This window comes from Chinchilla lanigera, unplaced genomic scaffold (genome assembly GCF_000276665.1).
Source record: "Chinchilla lanigera isolate Chin_1 unplaced genomic scaffold, ChiLan1.0 scaffold00076, whole genome shotgun sequence".
Lineage (NCBI taxonomy): Eukaryota > Metazoa > Chordata > Mammalia > Rodentia > Chinchillidae > Chinchilla > Chinchilla lanigera.
The window spans coordinates 2,759,798-2,779,292 of NW_004955477.1; the positions used below are offsets into that span (position 1 = coordinate 2,759,798).

At 39.7% G+C, this 19,495-nt stretch overlaps 1 protein-coding gene across 1 annotated transcript in view; it reads right to left on the reverse strand.

Annotated features, from left to right (window-relative positions):
- Mettl10 (methyltransferase like 10) overlaps positions 1-19,387 on the reverse strand; it is a 39,875-nt gene extending 20,488 nt beyond the window's left edge. The window contains exons 1-3 of the mRNA XM_005401982.2: positions 17,731-19,387; positions 16,116-16,181; positions 15,537-15,651 (exon numbers count right to left, since the gene is read on the reverse strand). Coding sequence (XP_005402039.1) covers positions 15,537-15,651; positions 16,116-16,181; positions 17,731-17,852 — 303 coding nt within the window. The 5' untranslated portion in view covers positions 17,853-19,387. The remainder of the gene's footprint in view (positions 1-15,536; positions 15,652-16,115; positions 16,182-17,730) is intronic.
- Positions 19,388-19,495: the final 108 nt, after the last annotated feature.

A 19,495-nucleotide genomic window follows, 5' to 3' on the forward strand; every position in this document is an offset into this window, starting at 1 on the left:
ACCACTTTTGTCTGTAACTCGCTATTATTTGTCTATTTGTTTTCCTCAGAAACTATCTTGTAGATAACAATATGTAAAACAACAACCATTGATAATTTCCTACCACTTTGTCTGTAATTCGGTAAGCCCCCCTATTACTATGCTATCCTTCTTTTACTCTTTAAAATAATTTTTAAAAAAATAAATAAATAAAAATTGAAATAAAAATCTCCAGGCTAAGGACTGGGGTGGGAGGTGGCTCAATGTACAGCACTTGCCTGGCATGTATATAATACCCAAGAGTCAATCTCCAATCTAAAAATAAAGGGATAAGTGGAGAGAGGATGGAAGGCGGAGAGGGAGAGTAAGAGAACAAAAAGGAGGAGGAGGAGGAGGAGGAGAACAACTAGGAAGAGAAGAAGTAGTCGTAGTAGCAGTAGTAGTAGTACAGGAAGAGATGAAGGGGAGACAAGAGAAGAGGAGGAGAAGGAAGGTACAAAAGCACCTGAATGTACATTCAACCCCATTACCCTTTAGGGAAATATACTAAAACTACGATCTAATGCTACCATATACACATTAGAATGATGAACACAGAAAACAGAAAAATACTGACAATTGTACATGCCATCAAGTAGGCAGACCAATGAGAACATATACATACTACTCACATATATGTAAAATATACAAAAATAATACAACTGCTTCCGGTGGCACACATCCTGGATGACTACAGGGAGTTTTGCAGTGGCCTCAACTCACTAGAATTGAAAACTGAGGTTTACCTCATGGGAAGCTTAAAACACTGTAGATGGTACCCCAGGAGAAGTACCAGAATGGACTAGTTATTCTCAGCAGGTAATGCCGAAAATGATTCTGCAGAGCTCCAAATTGTTGCCACTCTTATGAAAAAACAAAAAACCTTGCTTTTTCATGTGGAGTACAGAGTGGAGCGTACACATAGAGTACAGAGTGGAGCGGAGCCAGGAATACAGCTCAGTGGCACAGCGCCTGCCTGGCAAGTGCGAGGTCCTAAGTTTGATTCACAGTACAAAAAAAAAAAAAAAAAAATACAAGGTTCAGGAGGGAGCCAGCACTTTAGTGATGTCTGGCTGATGAAACAGATTGACAATTAACTCTAACCTCCCTACTGTACACAAGTAAGTCGTGCAATCCAGGGATTCAGAGCAGTTGAAAGTAGAACAGGGTGGAACACACTCATGTCACACACCAGTTTTCAATAAACAACAGCGCTGTAACACCTTTGAGTGGCGGAATTGTAGGGAGAGAAGGCATGCTCAACACAGAAAAAAATAAGTTGCACAGTCCACCCATGTACAGTGGGAGTGCTGAATTTGTGGGACATCCAGCAGCTACCTGCAGTTTTTGGTGCGCTTCCAGAGGAGCGCCCCGTAACTCTTGCTAGCTGGAGACTGCAGAAAGCAGGGAGACTGCGGAAAGCAGGGAGACCCAGGAGAACAACAAAAACGTGGAGTACAGAGTGGAGTGGGGAAGATCTATGAGAGGAAACACAAAGACTGGTGCCCAGGTCAGACGGTGATCCATGAGCCTGAACAGAGCAGGCACCCTCCTACTGTTTCCCCAAACAATGAAAAGTCCTCAGATTGCATGAGGTCCTGCCCACTGCCCCATGCAGGCAGAAGGGGACCTCTGCTGAGGCAGGGGCAGCTCAAGTTACAAGGATGGGGCTGAGAAAAATAGATGTCCCTGGGCCAATGGCCTTCTGACCATATACTAGGCAAGGAAACCCTGTGGAGGGAAAACATGGAGGCATCTGTGGTATTTACCTCCAAAATGAATTAAAGAAATCAGATGCACGGAAGCTTGGAGTGAGTCATACCCAGAGCACAGAATGCAATCAGCATACAGGTTCAAAAGGAGTAACAGTGCTCACAGCTTAAAGCAGCTTTTCAACTGGCCCACAGGGGAAACTGCCTGGCTGTTCACAGCCTGGCACCAGTGTAGAGGAAGCTGTATGGACACTCTGGGTTCCTGCTACAGCAACTGTAAGAAGCGACAGAGGGCAATCAAATTAAATTGAATAGGCTGGAAGGGTAAACAATTACCTCTTGACAAATAAAGCCAAGAACACATCACTGAAAAACAGAACCTAACTAAAAAGTTCTTCCAACCAACAACAAACTTTCTTCACGCTACCCTTTGACTGTGATCCTCTGTGCATGCATGCCTGCTCACGTGCGCGCACACACACACACAAACCATGAAAAACCAAGGCAACAAAATGCCTCCAAAAACTCCCAATCTCCCAAAGTCTTTCCAAGGGGCACCAACAGAGTGGAAATCAAACACCAAATAGCTATGCTCCACAAAACGATTCTACAAGAAACAAGGAAAGTCAGAGAACTCCAAGATGACATAACCCAAAAGACAATGAAATTATCAAACAAATTGAGCGATGTGGTTATGGGACAAACAAATGAAAAATTGAAGAGTTAACCAACATGGTTCAAAACATGAATGACAAATTTATCAAAGAAAGAGACTCAGCGAAAAATGTTAAGCAGAAATCCTGGAGATAAAAAATTCTATTGAGGGGGCTGAGGATTTAGCTCAGCGGCACAGGCACCCGTCTGGCAAGCGCAAGGTCGTGAGTTCAATTCCCGGTACCAGGAAAAAAAAAAGAATTCTATTGAATTCATAAATAGCAGAAATGGCCAGTGTGAAAACAGGGATTCAGAAATCAGGGACAACAACATGGAATCACATGATGATACACTTAAGAGAAATCTTAAAAACAATAAAAGAGCATGAAAAGTTCATTCAACAGCTACAGTACTAGATGGCACTAAGAAGACTAACCTAAGGTTAACTGGACTTCGAATTCAGACAACAAACATGGAATAAAAAATTCTGTTTACAAAAAGTATAGCAGCAAACTTCCCAAGGGTGGCAAAACAACTCAACATACAGGAAAGTGAGGCTTACAAAAAGCAAAACAATTACAGTGAAAAAAAAAGCTCTCCACAACACATGATAGTCAGAATCCCCAAAGTCCAACACAAAGAATCTTAAAAGCTGTCAGAGAAAAGCAAAAAAATCACTTATAAAGATAAACCCATTATAATTACTGCAGGCTTTTCAACACAAACCCCAGGAGACCTGGAGTAAAGTGTCCAAGCCCTAAAAGAAAACACCTTCCTCTCAGCACTCTGCAGGCTGAGGCATGAGGATCACTGTAAGTTCAAGGCCAGCCTGGGCTACAAAAAGAGTTCAAGCTTGCCTGCACTGCACAGTGAAACCCTGCCTCAAAAAGATAAGAAAAAAGAAAAAGAAAAGACCTTCCAAAACAGACTAATATATCCTGCAAAACTATCTTCAAAATTGATGGTGATGTAAGGACATCCTATGATAAAGAACACCTTAAGAAATTCATGACCACCAAATTAGCCATCCAAAAACTACTGAAGAATATCTTAGAGGGAGACAATGAGACTAACAAAGCCAAAAGGTGGACAGAACCAATATGTCAGGTAATATGAGTAGTTAAACAAAAAGGGAAAAATGAAGGTGTCAACCACAGAAAAAGAATGTAACAGGAATAAATCAATACCTCTCACTAATAACTCTCAATGTAAATGGCCTCAACTCCACAATTAAAAGACACAGATTGGCAGACTGGATCAAAAAATAAACCCAAGAGTCTGCTGCATTCAAGAGACTTATCTAATCCAAAAGGAAATTCATGGGCCGGGTGCGGTGGCGCACGCCTGTAAGACCAGCCTGGGCTACAAAGTGAGCTCAAGGCCAGAAATCTTGTCTCAAAAAGACAAAAAAAAAAAAAGAAATTCATAACTAAAGATCAAAGGATGGAAAACAATATTCCATGTGCCAGGAACCCAAAAGGAAGCAGGGGTATTAGTGTTATTCTCAAAATAAACTTCAAGCTAAAACTGATCAGAACAGACAAAGAAGGTCACTACACACCAGTATTAGTTAAGGGAACAATTCAACAGGATATATGCAGCATATATTGGTGGGGTAACGTCATTAAAAAAAAAAAAAAACTACTGTACATAAAAGATCAAATACACACCAAAACAATCATAGTAGGAGACCTCAATTCCTCACTTTCACAAATAGATCAATTACCCAGCACTCAGGAGGCTGAGGCAGGAGGTTTATTGTGGATTCAAGACCAGCTTGAGCTACAAGGTAAGCTCAAGGACAGCCTAAATTGCACAGTGAGACCATGTCTCAAAAAGACAAAACACAACAACAACAACAACAACAACAAAATAATAGATCAACTAAACACAAAAATTTTAAAAAATCAAAGCCGTACTACACTTTTAACAAGTGGATTTAACAGACATCTACAAAATGTTCTACTATATTACAAAAGCATACACACTCTCCTCAGCAGCACATGGAACTTTCTCCCAAACAGACTGCATGATAGTCCATAAAACCTGTTTAAATAAATAGAAAAAAATCAAAATCATCCTATGTATACTATCAGATCATAGCACACTGAAAGTAGAGATCAATTGCAAAAGAAACCACAGAAATTATACAAATGCCTGGACAACACATAACATACTCCTGAACACTCAAAGGGCCACAGGAAAAAAATCAAGGAAAAAATTAAACAATTCCTAGAATCAAACAGTAACGCGAGTACAACACACTGAATCCTAAGGGTCACAGTGAAAGCAGTCCTAAGAGGGAAGTGTGCCAGGCGTGGTGGCCCATGCCTGTAATCCCATCCTCATCCTCAGGAGCCTGAGGCAGGAGGATCATTGCAAGTTTAAGACCAGCCTGGGCTACAAAGTGAGCTCAAGGGGGCTGGGGATTTAGCTCAGCGGCAAAGCGCCTGCCTGGCAAGAGCAAGGTCATGAGTTCGGTTCCTGGTACCGGAGAAAAACCAAAACATAAAACAAAACAAAAACCAAAGTGAGCTCAAGGCCAGCCCAAACCTCATAGCAAGACCCTGTCTCAAAAAGACCAAAAAAAAAAAAAAAAAAGAGGGAAGTTTATTGCTGTGAATGCTCACATTAGAAAAGTAGAGCAAGCTCAAATAAATAACGTAAGGATACACCTCAAGATACTAGAAAAACAATAAACCAGTCCAAACCCAAACCTACTAAAGGAGAAAAATCATAAAAATTATAGCAAAAATTAATGAAATTGAGACAAAAAGAATCAATGAATCAAAAAGCTGGTTCTTTGAAACCATAAACAAAATAGACAAATCTTTAGCCAAACTTTGTATCAAAAGAAGGAAAGACTCACATTCAGGCAATTATAAATGAAAAAGGTAAAATCACAACAGATACTGCCAAAATCCAGATCATTAGTAACTGCTATGAAAAACTGTGCTCTAATAAATTGTAGAACTTTGAAGAAATGGACAAATTCCCAAACACATAGGAATTTCCAAAACTGAACCAGAAGACATAAAACTCTGAATAATCCAGTAACAGGCAATAAAACTGAGGTATTAATTTAAAAACCTACCAACTAAGAAAAGCCTTGGACCTGATGGATTCTTTGCTGAATTCTACAAGACCTTCAGGGAGGGTATAATGCCAATACTCCTCAAATTTTTAATAAAATTCAAAGGGATGACATGATTCCAAACTCATTTCTAGAAACTAACACTACCCTAATTCCAAAAGCAGACAACAAGCCAACTAAAAAGAAAACTATATGCCAATCTCTTTAATAAAGATAGATGAAAAAATCCTCAGCAAGTTACTAGCAAAACATGCAACAAATCATCAAAAAGATCATATATCAGCTGGGTGTGTGATGCATGCCTATAATCCCAGCACTTGGGAGGCTGAGGCAGGAGGATCATTGTGAGTTCAAGACCAGCCTGGGCTACAAAGCTAGCTTAAGGCTAGCCTGAACTGCATAGTGACACCTTGTCTCAAAAAAACTGACAAAAAAAAGATATACGTCATGAACAAGTAGGCTTCATTCCAGGGATGCAAGCATACAGTTCAACATACAGAAATTGGAAAATATAATACACCACATAAACAGAAGCAAGGACAAAAATCACATGATCATCCCAATTGATGTAAAAAAAAAAAAATCCTTTGACAAAATCCATTTACAATAAAAACCATGAAGGAAAAAAAAGATCTCAATCTGATAAAGCCATTTATGGCAAACCAACAGCCAACATCATATCAAATGGGGGAAAACCTGACAGCTTTCCCTCTAAAATCAGAAACAAGACAAGGATGTCTATTATCACCACTCTTGTCGAATATAGTGCTTGAAATATTAGCCAGAGGAATCAGGCAAGAGAAAGAAAAGGGATGTATATAGGAACAAAGGAAATCAAATTATCATTATTTCCAGATGATATAATCCTTTATAAAGAAGATCTAAAAATTTTCAAGATTCCTAGAATACACAGAAGAGCTAAAAAATTTCAATGAAAGATTCCTAGAATTAATAGCCAAATTTGGCAACATCACAGGATACAAAATCAACACACAAAAATCAATAGCATTTCAGTATACAAATAATAAACCCACAAAGAAAGAAATTAGAAAAACAATACCATTCTAAACAGCATCAGAAAAATTAAATACTTATAAATTAACCTAACTAGGGAAGTGAAAGATATCTATAATGAAAAGTACAAGCAGGGCATGGTGGCCCCTGCCTGTAATCCCAGTACTCAGGAGGCTGAGGCAGGAGGATCTTTCTGAGTTCGAGCCCAGCCTGGGCTACAAAGTAAGCTCAAGGCCAGCCTAAACTGCATAGTGAGACGCTGTCTCAAAAAGACCAAAAAAAAAAAAAAAAAGAAAAGAAAAGCACAGTACTCTGAAAAACGACATTGAAGAGGACATCACCAAAAATTGAATATCCCGTTCTAGTAAAGATAAACATATTTCTGCTAAAGAAATTAAACTTATGTTCATACAAAAACCTGTACATAAGTGTTTATAACAATTTTATTTATAACTGTCAAAAACTGCAACAAGCCAAATGTCCTTCCAAAAGTACAGGGATAAACAAATTGTGATATAACTACACAATAGAATGTTTCTAATCAATAAAAAATATTGACTATTGATATACTCAAAAATGTGGATGAACTTCAAAAATACCGTGCCAAAAAAGGTTGTTTCAAAAAAGACATTTCCGCCAGGCATGGCGGTAGATGCCTATAATCCCAGCACTCAGGAAGCTGAGGCAAGAGGGTCGCTGTGAGTTTGAGGCCAGCTTGGGCTACATAAGTGAGTTCAAGGCCAGCCTGAACTGCATTCATCCCACAGCCTACTGAAGCGCTAAATTCATTCTAAAATTTAAATAAATATTCAAAAAGCTAATTACTAATAGCCAACACAAGAGCGGAAAAGAGATCAAAATTGGAGAATTTACTATGAAAACTTGTAACACTGGATGGATTAGAAAAACATGGCCTCAGGATAAGGATAAACAGACTCCGAAAGGAACATATGAAGAATCTAAAAATAATCCCAAACATATACTATTACTTAAGATAGAAGTACTGCAGTGCAGTGGTACAAGGTCAAGATACTTCAATAAATGATGCTAGGGTTCCTGGATATTCGTGGGGGGAAATAAACTTCACACCACATACAATAATTAATGGGAAACAACATAAGAAGGAAATAATGAAGCTTGTTGAAACAATACAGGAAAATACTTTCTGCCTCCAGGCAGGCAAAGATTTCTTAAATGGTATTCAAAAGCATTATTTAAAACAGCAGTGGGGATGTAGTTCAGTGGTAAAGTACTTGCCTACAGTGCACAAAGGGGGTCAATCCACAGTGTGTGAAACAAGTATGTACACACATACATACATATGTACAATTCTATAAAAAGCTTTAGTAAAATTAAGAATTTCTGCTCCTCAAAAGACTTTATTAAGAAATACAAAGAGCACACATTGAAAACATTTGCACTGCCAAGTTATGCACTGAGGTGGCAAATAAGCACATGAAAAGGTGCTTATTAGTTATTAGAAAAATGCGAATTAAAACCCCTATGAGAAATCACTACATCTATATCAAAAACAGCTAACTTACAATGACAGTAGTTAAAATAGTGGTTTACCTTTGAAAAAGAATAAAAAGGGAAGCACATAAGCAGGGCACAATAGACGCAGTGAAGGGAATGTTTTATTTCTTGCTCAGGCTAGTGAGAAACACAAAGGTATTCATTCTGTAAGAGTTCTACACTTGAAGTGGGCATAGTGGTGCACAGCTATAGTCCCAGCACTCAGGAGGTTGAGGCAAGAAGATCTCTGTGAGGGTTTGAGGCCAGAACTATATAATGAGTTCAAGTCCAGCCTAAAGTACATAGCAAGACCCTGTTGCAAAAAAACAATATGAAAAAGAAGTTCTACACTTGACATGCTCACTTTCCAATATATATTATACTTTATTTAATCAGTTCATATAAAAAAAATTTCTCATAAGCTACCCAATGTCTAGATCAGTGATTCAGTGATGATGAATCTACGGCAATTGTGCCACAGTGGGCCGTTACATCATTAAAAGCTCTAAAACACCTGCAATCTCAGCACTCGGGATGCTGAGGCAGGAGGATTGCTGAGTTCAAGGCCAGCCTGGGATATAAAGTGAGTTCTTAGCCAGCCTGAACTGCACAGTGAGTTTTGTCTCACTATTTGTCTCAAAAAGACAAAAAGAAAAAAAAGAAAGAAAGCTCTGAAAGGTCCACCATCACTGGTCTAGGTGGTTTCACCAGTGAATTCTAACAAAAATTTAAGGAAGAAATAACATCAATCTTAAATGCTTAAAAAAACAAAATCTCACTTAATAATGCCAGCATAACCTAACAGCAACAGCTGACAACATTACAAGAAAAGTAAATTACAGGACAATCTCTATCATGGAGAAATGGACAAAACTGTAGAAGTTCTAAACAAAATATTAAATTGAATCCAGTGATATATATAAATTGGGTTTATACTAATACACTTAACATTTGAAAATGGATCAGTCTAATTCACCAACAATAGACTAAAAGAGAAAAAAATCATTATCTCAATACAGGAAAAATATCTGATAACAAGATTTGTATGAAATACACACACACACACACACACACACACACACACACACACACACACGAGCCAGGCATGGTGGCATACATCTGTAATCCCAGCATTTGGGAGGCTGAGGCAGGAGGATCACTGCAAGTTCGAGGCCAGCCTGGGCTACAAAGTGAGCTCAAGGCCAGCCTCAACTGCATAGCAAGACCTTGTCTCAAAAAGACAAAAAAGAAAAATAGTTCGATTCCCGGTACCAGGGGGGGAAAAAAAAAAGAAATATATATACATTCTACCTTAGCTAAGTAAAAATAGAAGGAAACTTCCCTAATCTGATATGGAATTATCTACAAAATAAACCTGTGAGTTAACATCATACCTAAGAGTAAAAATGGAAAAAATGACCAAGATTATATTACCATTTCTTTTCAACATTCACTGAAAGACAGTGTAACAGGGAAAGTTATAGAAGATTTAAAAGGAATAAATAAAATTGAAATTATTCACAGTCTAAATAATTATGTAGAAAACCTAAAAGATTCTACAAACTTTTAGTCTTAAAAGGATAAATCTTCAGCCTTTACAAGCAAAGTATTAAAACCTGAAGAATACACAGGTTAAAAACAAAATTTAATTTAAAAAAAAAAAGGACATACAGGTAAAAACAAGAGATGAATAAATAAAACTGTGGCACAGTTGTATAAGGAAACCTATACAGCAGTGAATTTAACTTCTGCTACAAACTACTTCATTCAGTCTCACAGAATGTTGAAAGACCTAAAAGCACATACTAAAGAGCTCCACTTACACATTCAGAAACAGGGAAATTAAACTATGAAGTTAAGATTCATCTTGGTTAAGGGTTAGAGGACAATGGCTACTTTTAGAGACAAAAGAAATAATGACCTCACATTTCCTCAATATCCAACACTGTAAACCCCCAAATAGAGCCCACACTCAGTCCCCAATATATCTATTACCACACACATCAAGCTATAGCTTAACTTGTCATTCCATTCTCTCTGATCTACAAACAATTCAAGTACAAGATTTAAATTTTCATGTTTTCAGTGCCTAACAGGAAGCTTAGCTCATGGCAGTCACTCAATACATTTTGCTTTTATGTACAAATCAGACTGTAAAACCACCTGCGGTGAAGCCTAAGTCTTACACTTCCTCCAAAGCAATGAGCATACTACAGGCATAACAGTGACAGCTAGTAGTGCAACCTGGACCAAAACTCAGTTCCATGGACGAAATGCTCTTTTCAAACTATATGGTCACCTAATTTCATACTAAAATCGCAAATAATCATTTTTCTTTTATACACACAGATTTCCAGAGTTTTTGAGATAGAAGAAACCAATTGAGATCACCGAGCCAAAACTCTGAGTAGCCTGCTCAAGGTCAAGGCCACGACTAGGACTCAGACCCCCTGGCTTCTCTTTTAAGAGTTTCGTTCATAATTCCAAAAGACACAGTTCAAACACCATCACCCTAAATGTTGAAATCTCAAAAGATCAAAATTCCTGAAGTATAAAATCCTGAAAGATCAAAATCCCAAAAATATACCTTCAGACAAAAATTTTAAACACTGTGCTAAAGACATCTATTTATATTTTTAAGGATTTCTAAACACAAACATGAAAGTCATTCATAGGCCATTTTATGTAACAAACAGGCATTAATAATATACATACTGTGGAAACATAATCACTGATATACTAATGATATGCACTAGGCTTAACAGTTTATGAGCAGACAAATCATATCTACCAAGAAATCAAAAATGCATGAACACAAACACTATGGTTGGTAACTGCATCCCCAACCTTAGAGCTGCACTCAATTCATACTATGAAGGACAATCTAAGTCTTGAGAAGATAGATCAGAAAGTGCAATGGGTCAGCACCACAAATGCAGATGCTTAAAGAGACCAAGTTCCCCCTACCACTACCCCTTTAGCGGTGCTGAGAATTGAACTGAAGGAGCACTGAGCTACATCCCATTCTTTTAAATTATGAGAGAGGGTCTTGCTAAACTGCCCAGCATGGCCTTGAACTTTTTTTCTTTTTTTTTTGTCTTTGTGAGACAGGGTCTCACTATGCAGTTCAGGCTGGCCTTAAGCTCACTTTGTAGCCCAGGCTGGTCTCAAACTCACAATGATCCTCCTGCCTCAGCCTCCCCAAGTGCTGGGATTGCAGGCATGTGCCACCATGCCCCAGCTGGTCTTGAATTTTCAATCCTCCTGCCTCAGCCTTTGAGTACCTGCAATTACAAGCATGCACCACCATATCTGGCAAGAAATTTTATCTTTCACAAGTGCAGGCATGCCAAAAGGACATCTCTTGTTTATCAAGGAAGTTTCAATGTTTTTATGTACAAGCATAATACGTATACACAAAATCAATGTTGTGATAATGCACTTCTGTAGAATTAAATTTGGAAAAAAAAAAAAACCACAAATAAGAATTCTCTAGAAGTCTTTATATAATTTATACTTCTGACATTGAAAACAATGGAGATATGAAAAACACAGTATAGAAAAGTATAAAAATTGCAACCTAGAGCCAGGCGTGGTGGCATACACCTGTAATCCCAGCACTCAGGAGGCTGAGGCAGGAGAAGCATTGCGAGTGCGAGACCAGCCTGGGCTACAAAGTGAGCTCAAGGCCAGTCTGAACTCCATAGCAAGACCCTGTCTCAAAAAGACAAAAAAAAAAAATTGCAACCTAGGGGTATACAGCTCAGCGAAAAAGCGCTTGTCTCATATGCACAAGGCCCTGGTTTCCATCCCCAGCATCACATAGACACAAAAATAATGCTAAAAATTTAAAATAGCAGGAAAAAAATTAAAGGAACAAAATATAAAAATTCAACATATGAAAAAAATGTATTACAGGGATAAATTATGGGCAAATACATGAAAGCAGTCCTTCAGTCCTAACCAACTTTCAAAATCTTTAACTATATTTTGAAGTTTCACACTAAGATGAATAGGTTTTTTTAAAGGCATGGCTGTCCTTTGAAAATATATTCATGTTCACATTCAATGTGATGTTGCTACTTTTGAAATTCTTCTATGATTCAACATACAGTGACTGGAGAATTTCCTACTAAAGTTTTCCATCTTCTGCACCATGCTCCTATGATGTTTTGGTAACAGAAATCCAATCTTTTTTATTTTTTTGGTGTCAGGAATCAAACTCAGGACCTTGCACTTGCGAGGTGGGTGCTATGCTGCTGAACTATGTCCCCAGCCCAGAAGTCCATTCTGTATGCACTCATAAATCTGGCAGAAACACTGGCTATGGAATAGCAGCACCACATTATCTTATCCTGAGAGGCATATAATTATTTTCAAACAAGTCAGTAACTTTACTGGCTTCTTCAGATAAACACACCTCTCTTTTGTTTATTTTGTTTGTTTGCTTGCTTTTCTGAGATACAGTCTTACTATATAGTCTAGACCACTCTTGAATTTGCTGTGTAGCTTAAGATGACATTGAACTCATGATCCTAGCCTACCCTCCTGAGTGCTGGGATTACAGATGTGCACCACACCTGGCTCTGGCTCTAATTTATTAAAAATTTTCTGGAATTTCATCAGCTAGAAGACCGATATTCATGTGAATTTTCTATCAAATGCATTAGGCTAAATGAAAAAAAACTTTATCGGTAACATCCTGAAATTCACTTTTAGAAGTTCTAATCACACATAATTCCAACCTGTCAGTATGATTTGAGAATTCAACTGAAACTCATTTTCTTCACTAAGTCTTCAAATAAGCCTTTAAAAACTCTGTTTTTCTAGTCATTTATAGATAAAGGAGCAGATAAGTTCTAGAATTTTCAGACCCAATAAGAGCATGAATTATATGTACTTGATTTTTTAAAAAATGGACACTGGGACAGTTTTGAAAGTGCCATCCATTAGCCAAAGTGAGGCATCCACTAATTTTTCAATGTTAGACTTAGTGGTAAATATAAGAAATCTATCTTCTTCAATAGTCAAATCTCTAGTCCCATTTAATATGTTTTCTAACACTAAGGACACCTCTATATCTTCAAGTGCCTTTGGTTCAGAAAGTAATAAACTCATCAAATTCTTCTGTACTAAAAAGTATATTTTTTTAAAGTAAATATGATGCTATAGATGAAGGAACAGAAATAGTACAGAACTGAGTAATTTTAAGAGGGAGATTGCTTGCATTTTTCACCTCCATTTTCATTTCTTTGCTCTCTGAGACACTGCACTTTTATTTAGAGAGTGATTCTGGTCTACAAATTTTCTAAGTTATCCACCTGAAAGTCTGGTTAAGGCTGGGGATGTAGCATACATGAGGCTCTTGGTTCAATCCCCAGTATTACAAAAAGAAAATCTGGCTGGCCATGGTGGCATACACCTGTAATCCCAGTACTTGGCAGGCTGAAACAGGACGATTGTTGCGAGTTTGAGGCCATCCTGGGCTACAAAGTGAGTTCAAGGCCAGCCTGAACTGCATGGTGAGACCCTGTCTCAAAAAGACAAAAAAAAGGAAAATCTGATTATTGCAACTAAACAATATTGTTTTCACAGCACCAATAATCAGCTTTCAAAGTTTTATCTTTCACCATGAAGTACTCTAAGAACACCAAAGTTATCACAGCCTTTTTTCAAGAGAACAAACTCACAAATTCCTTCCATTGTGTTGAAAGGAATACTGTAAGAAGTAACAACAACAAAACAAAGTAACAATATTTGGTCTCCCCAATAGCAAATCCTTCTTAGGGTTCTCCAGAGAAACAAAACCAGTAAGATATGTAGGTGAATATATGAGAGAGAATTTATTGGAGGAGTTGGCTCACGTAACCATTGTGGCTGTGAAACAGACAACCTGAAAGCCTGGGGTACCAGTAGCATGGCTTAATCTAAGCCCAAAGAACTCAGAAGCAAGAAAACCAATGGTGCAAATCTCAGTCCAAGACCAAAAGCCTGAGGACCAGGAGCCACTGGTGTTAAGTCCTAGACACCCAAGGCCAGAAATTGATGTTCTACTGTCACTTCTAATTTTTGCATCATCTCATTCTCCTACAGCCACATTATGGCAGGAGGAGGCAGTTTTACAATAGATATTTCTTCCACACAAGGAACAGAAGTGGTTCACTACATATATAAACAAAATAGGCCTACTCATATTTAAAGGCCAAACTCATTTACGACAGTTATTAGGAAAAGACCCTGAATCTATTATTTTTTCCTTAACAAAGCAACAAATAGATCAAGCGTTACAAATGAGTGAACAGTGGCAGATCAGACTTGCTGATTATACTGGAAAAATAGACAATCATTCTCCTAACTGTAAGCTTTTACAGTTTCTTAAACGGCATAACTGGATTTTGTCTAGAATTGTGCGCTCTGAACCCATAAAGGCAGCAGACACGCACTATACTGATGGTAGCAGTAATGGAAAAGCTGGATATGTAGGAAAGATTTCAAAAGTGTGGCACACTCCTTTTCTTTCAGCACCATGAGCAGAACTTCAGGCAGTTACCCAATTTTTATTAGATGTCCCGGAACCTATAAATATTGTCACAGACTCTCAATATGTATGGTTCACAGTTAATCATATGGAAACAGCTACTTTATCAAATGCTACTGAACTTGATCAATTGTTCGGTCAATTACAGACTAATATCCGGAATAGACATTTTCCTATATTCGTAACTCATATCCGTTCTCACTCACATCTTTCTGGTGACATGGTTAAATATAATGATAAAGTGGACCGACTTGTTGCTGTTTCCTTGCCAGATTATTTAGCTACTAAATTCCACACTTTAACTCATGCAAATACCAAAGGCTTATGCAAAAACAGTAGAAGAAAACTCTGTCCTACCACTAAGAGACCAATTCATTTTCTGTAACTGTTCTCGCAAGACCCCAGGCCTACTGCATGCTGCCCACACAAACTGAGAGGATATTCTCCAAATACTCCACCCAGACTCAAGACAGTAGCCTCCTCTGGAAACCTCCTCACGGACATGCCCAAGACAATGCTCAACCAGGTTTCTCAGTATACACTCTGCTTAACAGGATAGAACTTTCACACACACAACTGAAAATACACTCATCCTTTCTCTAGTGTTCTGCTTTCTACAGCTCTTAAATAAGCCATTTTTTCAATGGGAATTGTGGGCTTTCAAGATTTTAGCTTCCAAGATTTCAACATGTGAGACCGTAATCTTCTAGGATTGTGATGGTGGTGCTAAGACTTTAGGGATCCGATCTTCTGCATTAGCAGCACTTGGCATTACCAATTTGGGGACTGTGTTTCAGCGTAATGACTCGCACCACTCTCGTAGTGCTTTCTCCCCACCCAGCCAGTCTTCCTCACGAACCACGCGCCCTCTCAAAATGACACAGCTACTTCACTACTACTTTACATTTAGATGTTTAACATCAATTGCAAGACTTTTTAGAAATCTCATTTAAAGTTTGGCTCAAACACAGGAATAACTAAAAGTACCAACAAGTTCAACCAGGAAAACACCATTTCCAGTTCCAATATCGAGCACTGAAGCATCCAATGGGATCTTGTGTTTCTGCATCCACCTTATTAGTCGAGTCATACTCTCTTCCCCAAACCTGTCAGAAACAGAATCAATTACAAGTGACGAACAGAGCAAAAGTTACAGTGATATTCCATTTAAGGTGTTTATACCACATGCCTAACCAAGCCTTTTTTTGAACGTGAATAGTATTTGTGACTGTGGAACTTTTGTCTCTATAGTTAAAAATAGAACAAAATAGACAAGTCAGTTTGTTACTTGCTAATACTTCTCTACATCAGCAACAATATTGAAAATATTGTCCCAACAACTGTTTTCTTGATCAGTATATGTTGATGGCTCAAAATTATTGCTTATTGAAAAAAACACAACTAAAGAACAAAAATAATTCCCTAATATTCTGAACAATTGAAGCTTTAATTCTACCCATTTAAGTCAGACTCAATCCAGGGTTAAAAAAATTTTAGGTTGCCTTTCTTTGGTGTAAGACCACATAATCATCTCAATACAATATACTGGGTAGTAATTTTTCTAACTCACCAGATTTCTCCTGTATCTCCATATTCTTGGAAGGTTTGTAGTTCTCTCTCATAGACAGCATTCCAACTATGTAAACAATAAAATACACGGTGAGATTCTAGAATTAAACCGTATTATGAGTTAAATATGTGCTCCTAATATACCATAAAGAAGTTTAAAACATTATTAATAATGCAATAAGCAGGCTGGGGATTTAGTTCAGCGGCACAGCGCCTGCCTGGCAACCGAGAGATCGTGAGTTCGATTCCCGGTACCAGAAAAAAAACAAAAACAAACAAACAAAAAACGCAAGAAGCACACATAATTCAATTTCTTAACATCCTTGGGTTAAAAGAATGAAAGCGTGGGCAAACAGAATAAGTTTATGCATGCATGTAAAGCACTCAGAATATCCGATGGATACATGTTATATAAATTTTAGCTTAAAAATGTACATTTAGAAAAGAGAGCGCTGGGCCAGCCTGTGTGAGGGTGTGGGTTTGTAGCAATTTTTGCCAGTGGTTTTTGTTTTGTTTTGTTTTGTTTTGTTTTTGGTACCGGGAATCGAACTCACGACCTCACGCTTTCGAGGCAGGCGCTGTTCCGCTGAGCTATATTCCCAGCCTGCCAGTGGTTTTAATAATATAGAAATAAATAAATAGAACAGAATGTCTCTATTCTCAAGACACTGTCATTTTATGAGATCTGAATTTCAATGACTATATTCAAAGTTTCCAATGTTTTCCTTAGAAAGGTATCCTTTCTGTGCTACCATCTCCTCCTATATAAAATGAGGCTGAACTATCACAGAAAAAAAAGTATCAAGAGACAATTATCCAAATTGCTTAAATCCCAGACCCAGGTCCAAAACTCTGCGTGCAAGCATAGAGTTGTTACCAAGTATTTGGTCTTCACTGTGCAAACAGGATTTTCATACAGGAAAACCCACGAGAGATAAAAATCTGCTTAAAGGTTAAGTCCTAAACCAGTCTACTTCCTCTGCTATTTGTCTCCACCTCCTCCTGTATTCTGAGCCTATGTTCGTATTTTCACTTAGTCCTCTTAAACACAGTACCCCCCATATGCCTTCTCTCCCCTTCATCTCTCCAGAATCTCTGCTTCCTTTCAGCCAAGTTACTTCTGATCCTAACGGTTCCCCACTTTCATTCATTCACCTGTTAATTCATTAAGCAATTACTGAGCCTTTACGTCCGATCACTTTCTCGCGACCCCACCCCATGCCCCGCTATCTCCTCACTCCCTCCTCACGTCATCTGCCCCTCCAAGTCTCACACTCTTCAGCCTTTTCAGTTAAAGCCCCTCGGCCTCTTACTCTTGCCCACCAGCCCTATTCGCCAGCCTCACCCCTCTTTCTTTCTCCCAAGCCTGTGCCAGCTCAGCACCCCTACAAGGCCTCCCCAAGAGCTTCTGAGCCCGTCCCGCACCCACAAATCCCTTCTCTTGAAAACCCTTCCAGCTCCCGCAAGCGGCTGCTGGGACTCCTCCATTCAAACCTTCTTAAACGCCCCAAGGCGGCCCTTCAGGCTCCTCCCCTTAGGCCCCCAAGACACTTTCATTCCCGGGGTCCTTGCCCTCCTACGACGTTCAGCCTCCCCTGACTCCGTGCCGCACTCACTGCTCTCGGGTCCCCAGCGCCGACGGGACAAAGCCATCCTCCGCGAGGCTCCCTTCTCCGGACCTCGCCGATCGCGCAGCAACCGAAGCGCTGCTATCGTCGGAATCACCGCCCGCGTTCATTTTGCTCAGCCACCAAATGGGCCGTTAGGGCCGCCATAGAGACGCGGCGCAGGCAGAGCGGACACGCGGGTTTAGCCTCTCTAGGCGGTAGAAGGACGCTTCTCTACTCTTCCGGGCGGCCGGCGCTGTTTAGGGTGGAGAGCCGTGACTTCTCCGTTTCTCCCTGGTCTGTAGCACGGGTGGTCTGCAGTCTTGCTTCCCTCTCTGCATTCACCCACCAGCTTCAGAGCACCCCCTCCGTCGAGGTCCCAGGGCGCCTATATTTGCATAGTGTTTTTCTCGTGCGGGACCATTCACAGCATTTTGGAAAATGGCTAGCCAGAAGGAAAGCAACAGAAGCACCAAAAGCCGGCACCCCTCAGCCCAAATGCACAAGCCACTTCATTGCTGCACATCTTGAGCACCACTGGGAAGGGTAGGACGGTCTATCGCATTTTCGGCTTCCTGGCCAAGACGCTAACTTCGTTTGTGCCTGGGATTTTGGCTTGGAAAGAGCATTCTGGCTTCTTCTGACTTGTCACCAGTAGATGTGGGGTTTTACGACCAGGGAAATGAACGCCTTCCGTTTCTCCACAGCACACCAGCCTCGGGGATTGGGGATCGGTGTGTTGTCGTCGGGGAAAGAATACCTTAAGAAGTTAGGGAAGATCTTCGGGCCACTATGAGTAAAGGCAGATGGGAATCCATGTGCATAGTAATTAAAGAACTCGAGAAAGAGCGTAAATAACCTTATTACGGAGCAATGAAACCACCGGATACTGTGGCCAATTAATGCTGCTCTGGGCGAATAGTAATTTTGATCTTCTCTAGACTCTAAAAGCTAAAGAAAGCCAGCATGAGTGTGACTGAGTAGGATTTAAAATTTTTAGGTTCTAATTAAGAAGCACCCATGAAAGATAAGCTCATCTTCAGCCTGGTGTCTTGCCAACACCTAAGACGTTTTTGCTTTGAATAAACAGTTGTTGGTATGGAGCCCGGGAAAAATCCCACGGTTTATACAGAGTTCCCTGTCTGGCTCCAGGCAGGATTACTCTGGCTGTTTAGGCCTGAAGGCTGAGGGCACCATGTCTGATCACCCTGGGCAATGGGATTCTTGGGAGGGGGAGGAGAAGCTCAGTCAAGCAAGATGCCCATCATCAGAGAGAAGTAGGAATGTGCCAAGAAGCACAGTCCTTCTGACTGGGGCCCCTTACATGAGGCAGGAGAGAGACTCAGCATGTGGGATTGTGTGTCTCCTCAAGTTTTCCCATCTCTGCAGCCTGGCGCCTGAATCACCCATCACTTCTTCAGCGAGTCCTCAAACACCTCCCAGGTGGCAAACCCCAGGTTCAAGAGCAGGGCTTTCCCTTTCTTGACTCTGCAGCCCTCAGAACCACTGAACACACTACTTGAAACCCCCTCCTTGTTTTCCCAACACATCTTGCTCAGAACTGAGGCTTTGAAAAGGAGTATTGGGCAGCTGCAGAGAATAAATGAGATCAGTCTGGTCAAATCCTACTGCCGGGCACACAGTAAATGTTCAGTAAATATAAACACAATCTCCTCAACTATAAAATGGGATTTAAAATCAGTTTCCATAAGAAAGAGTAACTTGGGGCTGGGGATTTAGCTCAGCGGCAAAAGCGCCTGCCTGGCAAGTGCAA